At 45.5% G+C, this 8482-nt stretch overlaps 1 protein-coding gene across 2 annotated transcripts in view; it reads right to left on the minus strand.

Annotated features, from left to right (window-relative positions):
• The window catches only part of Katnal2 (katanin catalytic subunit A1 like 2), a 69704-nt gene that overhangs the window by 38638 nt on the left and 22584 nt on the right, over positions 1 to 8482 (minus strand). The window contains exons 1-4 of one of the 2 annotated variants that reach the window (XM_021150656.2): positions 7405 to 7516; positions 3845 to 3915; positions 2179 to 2345; positions 724 to 766 (exon numbers count right to left, since the gene is read on the minus strand). In XM_021150656.2, the coding sequence (XP_021006315.1) occupies positions 724 to 766; positions 2179 to 2345; positions 3845 to 3909 (275 nt within the window). In that variant the 5' untranslated portion in view covers positions 3910 to 3915; positions 7405 to 7516. Of the gene's footprint in view, positions 1 to 723; positions 767 to 2178; positions 2346 to 3844; positions 3916 to 7404; positions 7517 to 8482 lie in introns of those variants that run through there. The other variant, XM_021150655.2, reaches the window with a different exon arrangement.

The following is an 8482-nucleotide window of genomic DNA, read 5'->3' on the forward strand; positions in this document are numbered from 1 at the left end:
TGAAGCTCTGAGTGAGGGCAGGGGGCAGGAATATACAGATTGCACACCTCTCAAGACCTAATAAATTACTTCCTATGTCAATCTAAGTGTTCTTTTTCTGGCACATTCTAGGTTTTTCTCCCCACACTGCCCTGGGTGTGCAGTCCAGTTCCTTCCAGAACCACATGTTCACCTGTCCTTGAGCTTTTGGCTTTTTTACACTAGCAAAAACCTACAGTCCCTGTTGCCCTAAGCCAGCCAACACTGAGGCCTATGCCAGAGACTTGCTCATGCTTAGAAAAATAGGGGGTGGGGACTGGGTGTCAATCACTCAACCTTGAAGATCCAGATGTTCCAAGCTACATGGACAAGAAAGGCAGGATATCGTTGAATGTAATTTCAGTGACCTGGGAGAATCTAAAGACACTGACTTAAGTCGAGCCAGTGGTGACAAGGGGGGACTCCAAGGTCACATGGCCACAGCCTGGTTCTGGGGGCAGAGAGTCATGGGGTTGCACTGGGACTCTACAGGAAAGAGATCCCACGCTCTTACGAGTTCAATCAGGTCTGGTGTATAAGTCCACATCTTTTATCCTAGCACCCAGCAAGCAAAGGCAGGTGGATCTCTGTGAGTTCAAGGTCTACACAATGAGTTCCGGGAAATGGGGGGAAGGGGGTTTGTACAGAAACCTTGTCTCAAAAAAATAAAAAGGAAAGAATGAATGATCAAATGAGTCACTTTACCTTTTGTTCTTCCCTCCACTTCGTGACGGTAAATTATTTTCCACTGTGGAAAAACAAACATTGGGGGAAAGGGAAGAATGGAGTTTTACAAGAGTAAGCGAACTTCCATGAACATTTTCTTCCCGTGTGCTTACACTGTGTGCTTCTAGCGCACAGACAGCTCGTCGAATGAGAAGTGAAGGGGCCAAGTCCTAGCTTCTCAGGCATCTCAAGTCACACAGAGAAAGACACCCTGGCCTCAAGAAGTGTGGAGCACATCCCACACTGGGGGCAACACCCACACACAGGCTGGAGTTACGGCTTGCCATTCTGATGAGGTTTCATAGATCTGCTACCGCTTTTCTGGGTCAAAGAGCACTGCAGAATCCCACGAGACTGACAGGGACATTTACTGAGTGCTGACCTTTAGAATGAAGACACTGCGTCCGAATCACAGGAGAAACTGGGTGCCAAGCTAGATGAGGACGGGACATCTAGAATCCAGTCCCTGCTGGGGACAGTGTTTGTCTCTCTATGTCAGGAGCCAGTGCCTAGCTCAAATGACCGGCTGGCCAGCCGAGTGAGCTGAGCTCTAAGCCTGTCACTGGGAGAGAGGTCAAAGTAAAGAAAAACTAAAACTAAGATGGCAGGCCTCCTCCATCTCTGGGTGTGGCCCTGGCTGTTTTTAATTGATGTGCCTCTCAGTTTCCTGGTCCCTACATGAAATGTTAAGCTCTGTGGCTTAACAAGTGCCTTGTAAACAGGGCAATGAGCTCCCTTGGTTTATAATTACTTCCCCTACTTACAGACTTCTAAGTCAATGTGACTACAAACCTAGGACCTTGGCTTCAGCTCTTCCCTCCAGCCAGCCTCCATGACTGCTGACCTACACTGGTCTTTGCATTCTATTGATCACCCTCTGGATTGATGGCTTTCAAAAGCATTTCATTATCTATACATGAGCTATTAGCTTCACCAATACTCATTTCCATGTTATTTTCAAGATAGATAACAGGGCTTCCTAACAAGAAAAAGTCTTTTGTCATTTATAGTCTTCAACAGCCCTCTCCATCACTCCAGAAGCTAATGCTGCCTTGTGACGAGCATCTGCAACACACTGGGGCTCTGCTTCCATTGCCCTAACACATGATCCTCAAACAAAGGCTTACAAGACAGGAGGATGTCAAACAACCCAGGCACTCATGTTTGAATGGTCAGTTCTGGGTTTGAGCTTGGGTCCAGATCCTTCTGGTCTACTCTTCCAGGCGTGGAAGGGAACCATCCAACCATGAGCCTAAGAACATGGGAGGGACAGGCTGCGGGGGGTGGGGGGGGACAGGCTGCGGGAGGGACAGGCTGACTTTTCATATTCAAGACCCCCCCACACTCCCTGATATTGGGATTACAGGTGTGGCCGCTGGGAATGCCATTCTTAGCAATGGGATAAAGCATCATTTCTAGCAGCAGCCTGTGTACCTGGGTCCGGTGCCTTCTTAACCACTTTGGGGTACTTCTGGAACTTTACAAAATAATAGCTCTCATATTCCATCAAGATAGTTTCCAGGTCAACGTTGTCACAAACTTCAAAGCGCCGTAATCCCAATTTGGTCTCCTCCTCCAAAGCCTTCGCTGCATCCATATAGCTGGCAGGTTCACAGGAGAGAGAAGATTAGGTCTGGGTTTAAAGAAGCAGACAGGAGTCCCAAATCCACGGGGACTCACTACCAAGAGCAAGCTGACAGCAAGCAGCACGCTCTAGAGAAAACTGGGTAGGAGACTCCTGCACAGGAAGGAACGTTACATTTGATTCTTTGGTTTGTTTTGGATTTTGTTTTCTCGGTTTTGGTTTTCTGGTTTGGGTAACTTAATGATGTTGAACAGGTTGGGTTTTTCGGCCGCTGTCGGCTTGGGTTTTGTGACTTGTTTTCAGGTTGGCTCTTTTAGGGATAGGGTTACAATCCACAGCTCAGGCTCTCTTAGGATTCTTGATCCTCCTGTGCCAGCCTCTGAGGCAGTGAGACCATAGACAGACATGTAATTTAACCACGAGTTAAATACATCCCAACGCTGTCAACTGTAACACTTCCGTCTGGAAGCTACCTGCTTTACTGACATCTGGTGATGTTCCCACTGTCCAAAACAATTTTGAAAGTGCTTAAAATCAAATAAGTATTTAATCCCAGCACTTGGGAGCCAGAGGCAGGCAGATTTCTGAGTTTGAGGCCAGCCTGGTCTACAGAGTGAGTTCCAGGACAGCCAGGGCTACACAGAGAAACCCTGTCTCGAAAAAGAAAAAAAAAAATCAAGTAAGTAAGTCAATTAAGAAACTGTCATAGCCGGGCGTGGTGGCGCACGCCTTTAATCCCAGCACTCGGGAGGCAGAGGCAGGCGGATTTCTGAGTTCGAGGCCAGCCTGGTCTACAAAGTGAGTGCCAGGACAGCCAGGGCTACACAGAGAAACCCTGTCTCGAAAAACCAAAAAAAAAAAAAAAAAAAAAAAAAGAAACTGTCATTGGGGGCCTGGAGAGAAGGTTCAGTGGTTAAGAGCACTGACTGCTCTTCCAGAGATCCTGAGTTCAAATCCCAGCAACCACATGGTGGCTCACAACCATCTGTAATGAGATCTGACCCTCTCTTCTGGTGTGTCTGAAGACAGCTAGAGTGTACTTACATATAATAAATAAATAAATCTTTAATTAAAAAAAGAAAGAAACTGTCACTGGTTTGCCTTTCCTTGCTTTGAGCCAAATATGGGTGTGGCTGCCGTATTGATTACTTTTTTGTTGCTGTGGAGAACATCACTGATTAGTAAGGGCTCACCAGTTATGACAAATGAACTACATTAATGAGGAACGTTAATAGTAAGGGGCTACCCTGGAGCGTGGTTGTAGAGTGCTTGCCTGAGATCCATCACCAGTACTGCAAATAATAGTAACAACAATAATAATAATAACAAAGCAATGTTATTAATCGTAATAATAATATAGAAACCAGTGGGGAGAGAAGTATAGAGGGATTCACTATGCTTCCCGCTTATTTGTCTGCAAACATGAAACTGCTCTAACAGAAGGGCTTAGTCAGTGCTTTGAAGGGTCAGAGAGGAGGGGCATCGTCATTGTCATAAACGCCTGTGGTAACGTACCCTTCTTGTGTTAAGTAATGCAAAATCAGAATGAGAAGATTTTTTCGCCGTGCTTCTGTTCTCATCTCGTACTGTGAACAAAGAGGAAAATTTAGAAGGGAAAACAACAAAAAATGACAGCAGTGCTTGGCAGCATAACAATAAAGGCTTAGAGGAAATGGCGATCTGTCAAGACGGAACAGCCTGTCTTAGAGGCTGGCGAGCCTCTGTGGTCTCAAAGGCTGCATAAAGTTGTTTTCTGGCGTCTCTTTCTTCTCCAGTCCAGCTCCTCATCAATAACTTTAAGACACACTGACTTGAATTAGGGCTGCAGGTGACAAGTTGAACTTACTGGCAAGCTAGCTAGCCTATTGGTGCCTAAGACCAGGAAGAAATAAATATACATACACCTGCTCCTTAGATCAGGTTAAAGAGGTGGTTATAAAATAAATCTGTGGGGGCTGGAGAAATGGCCCTTCCAGAGGACCAGCGTCTGATCCCTGGCACCACCTGTATGGCAGCTGGTAAACGCTAATCCCAGAAGATCCAATGCCCTCTTCTGGCCTCCAGGGGTACTGCATGTTCTTGGTGCACAGACACACAGGCAGGCAAGACACTCACACAAATGAAACAGTAAGATACTTTTTAAAGACAGCCTCATTCACACTGTTAGGTGTCCCACAAGAACACCAAGCTACACAACCATAACATGTACGAAGAGGACCTGGGGGCTGTCCCTGACTCTTCTGCCTGTTTCTAGACCCTTTGTCTGTCTCCTACTAGGTTGCCTCATCCAGCCTTGATATGAGGTTTATGGGGGCTGGAGATTTGGCTCAGCAGTTAAGAGCACTGACTACTCTTTCAGAGGTCCTGAGTTCAAATCCCAGCAACCACATGGTAGCTCACAACCATTCATAATGAGATCTGATGTCCTCTTCTGGTGTGCTTGAAGACAGCTCCAGTGTACTTAGATATAATAATAAATGAAATCTTTGGGCAGGAGCGAGTGGGGCTGACCAGAACAACAGAGGTCCTGAATTCAATTCCCAGCAACCACATGATGGCTCACAACCATCTGTATAGCTACAGTGTACTCATATACATAAAATAAATAAATAAATCTTTTTTAAAAAGACATGAGGTTTATGTCTAACCTTATTATAACTTGTTATGCCATGTTTGGTTGATATCCCTGGGCAGCATGCTTTTTTCTGAAGGGCAACAGGAGGAGGAATGGATGCGGGGGGACAGGGGAGGTGGGGGAAGCGATTGTGGGGAGAGCACAGAGGAGTTACTGCACTCAGGATGTTATATATGAGATAAAATAAATAAATAAATAAATTTTTAAAAAACTGTGATCAACAAAAAAGAGACAATTTTTAAACATAAAATAAACTTGTGATCTACAAATCACCCGTGTCACATGTTTGTGCGATGATATATCTTTAATGCACTCTGAGTACAACCCAGTTCACGGACCGGCTCAGTGATGGTTCTCCAAGCCCTTCAGAGGTGGTCGTACATCGAGTCCTCAGCCTGACCATGGAGAGGAGAGGGCCCAGTACAGGGGAATCCAGCATAGCGGGGTCCTCCTCCACGCTAGGCGAACTTGTGCCTTCATTCGCAGTGCTAATGTGCACATTTAGTACTCGGGGATTTCAAATTCTCTAAATATCCATATCCAATAGCATTTCTTCTAGTTGAGAATGACCATCCTCACTTAAAGCGACTAAAGGTAAGAAGTGGGGGGAGGGATGGTCTCTATGCAGCCCACATCATATCATAAAATCTATGCCTATGAGCGGGGAGTGTGGCTCCATTCGTCAGCTCCTTACTTGGCACGCACAGAGCTCTGGACCCAACCCCAGCACTGCCTTAAACCTAAAACCGGATGATATGGTCCATGCCTGTGATCCCTGAAACTGAAAGATGGACACAGGAGGATCGCAAGTTCAAGGTCATCCTGAGCTGCATACGGAGCTGAAGCTAGTCTGAGCTATAGAAAACGCCTTAAAAATTAAATTTATATACAAACACTCATAACACACATGATGGTCATAGTTTTCTATTTTATAACAACTAATGTCATTATAAAATAAAAAAGGGTACATAAGTAATAGGTCAAAAAGCACTAGTAATTTTTTTCTTTCTGGAGCACATAGCCCAGGCTGGCTTCAGTCTTGCATTGAACTTAAGGATGACCTTGAACAGCTGGGCGTGGTGGCGCACGCCTTTAATCCCAGCACTTGGGAAGCAGAGGCAGGCGGATTTCTGAGTCCGAGGCCAGCCTGGTCTACAAAGTGAGTTCCAGGACAGCCAGGGCTATACAGAGAAACCCTGTCTCGAAAAAACCAAAAAAAAAAAAAAGGATGACCTTGAACGCTGATCCTCCTGCCTCCAATCTCCTAGTGCCAGAGTTGCAGGCACCGGCCACTGTGACCATCTCCCCCCCGTCCCCCTCCTTTTTTTTTTTTTTTTTTTTTGCTTTAAGTTACCTTCTATTGTATTAAACATATGTAAGTGTCCAGGTGAGAGGCACTGAACACTCTCAGCCCACCGCCCATCTTCAGGATGCTTTCATTTCCCTCATCACGCACCAGCTCCCTGCCCCTCCTCCCAGTCCCCACAACCAACATCTGAACTTGGCTTCTATGACCTTGCCTACCCTGGGACCCCCAGGCATGGAGAGTCACACATATGGCAAATTTTATTTAGTTCAAGGTCTTCAGATTCACCCTTTGTAGCGTGTGACAACTCCTTCTACAACTGCAAACTGGAGCGAGTGAGACATCTCAGTAGGCAAAGGCACTTGCCACCAAGCCTCACTACCCGAGTTTAATCCCTTGGTCTCTTTTGTGGGAGAACTGACTTCCTTCATCTCCACACCACGTGTTCTTATGCACATCCTCATGCACACGTACACATGTACACATGTACACACATACACACACACATACACTAAGTACAACTTTTAAAAAGCATCATCTCTGTTTATGTGTATGGGTCTTTTGCCTACATGTTTGTCTGCACAATGCATGCAGTGCCTGTGGAAGCCAGAGAGGGCTGGGATCGCCTGAGGCTGGTGTCATAGTCTTGCAAGCTGTCACGTGGATGGTGCATTCCAATCCTGGAAGAGCAGGCAGCAGTCCTAACCACTGAGTCGTCTCTCCAGCCATAACTTTTTAAAAATTGAGAATAATATACTACTATAAAACTTTTAAATAGTCTTTTACCTTTATAAAATAGTCTTATGCCAAATTCTACTATTCTTACCCCAAACCCACTTTCTACAGAGGACAATCAACCACTTTAGCTAACCTAACATTCTGCTCCATGCCTCTGATTAATGCATCAGGATCATGAAATATGACTGCCCTGTTAAGCGAGATGAGAATTAAGCATATCACACCCTCCCTCCCCCTCCCATCATGGTTATATCAGTATCAGTGACTACTGTTAGGACATATAAATACTGTCCCCAACTGAGCCACAAGCTACTATGGTTATTATTCTACAACATTTTTTTCTTGTAATTAAGTTATTGTTCATTTTATTAGGTTAGTTTTCCAATATACTTATACCTTATTGTGGTCGTTTGAATAAGAATAGCTCCCATAGGCTCGTATGTTTAACTACTTGATCCCGAGTTGGTAGAACTTCTTGAGAAAGAGGAGATGTGGCCACACTGGAGAAGGTGTGTCCCAGGGAGCTGTTGAGATGTGAGCTCTCAGCTGCTGTTCCAGCTCCTGCTGCCTACTACCTCAGGTCTGTCCCAAATAAACTCTCCTGAGCTGCCTTGGGCATGATGTCTTATCATAGCAATAGAAAAGTACCTTAATACACTTATCAGATACCCAAAACTGTCATATCCCTTTCCTCACCTCGGAACACATCAGATAGGAAGTCTAACTCCATGCCTCCCCTCACCCCATGGCTTTCCTCCAGGCACGTCTGAGGCAGACAAGCATAGGGAGAACTTAGAACCTAAAACTCTATATGCCATGGGTTAAACACACACTCCAGTCCTAACAATGCCCTGAGCCATCTTGGACCCTCACATGCATCTTGCATGTACTCCCTGATCCCAACAAGGTAATAGGTCACACTCTTTTAGAAACTCCTTGATTTACCCCTCCCCTGCCTTTTGTTGCTAAATACATACTGGAATACTGGACAACAGGCCCATGTAGTCTTGACTGGTTTTGGATCCATTAAAATAAACTGTGTCCTCCGAGTGAACATGTTGGGAAGAGCCCCTATTTACTTACTATCTTATGCCTCTTCCCAATTTGGTATTCTTAGAAAGGCCCTGTGTTGTAGGGGAAGGGTACACAACAGCTCAAGCCTATCAATCAAAACAGAGAACCACCCACACTGCATCCCTTAGCAACTGACTCCTGCTCTTGGACCCCATGAATGGAGCATCAAGCAACAGCTGATGGTCTTGGGTGTTCCAGCTCAAGTAGGCTGCTGGTCCTTTGCAATGTTTCCGGTCCTTTCTCCTTACATAAAACTTCTTGGGGAGTGGAGGCATGGTTCAGGGATTAAGAGCACTAACTGGGATCACAGGGCTCCCAATGGAGAAGCTAGAGAAAGTACCCAAGGAGCTAAAGGGATCTGCAACCCTATAGTTGGAACAACATGATGAACTAACCAGTA

The sequence above is a fragment of the Mus caroli genome, chromosome 18, assembly GCF_900094665.2.
Source record: "Mus caroli chromosome 18, CAROLI_EIJ_v1.1, whole genome shotgun sequence".
Lineage (NCBI taxonomy): Eukaryota > Metazoa > Chordata > Mammalia > Rodentia > Muridae > Mus > Mus caroli.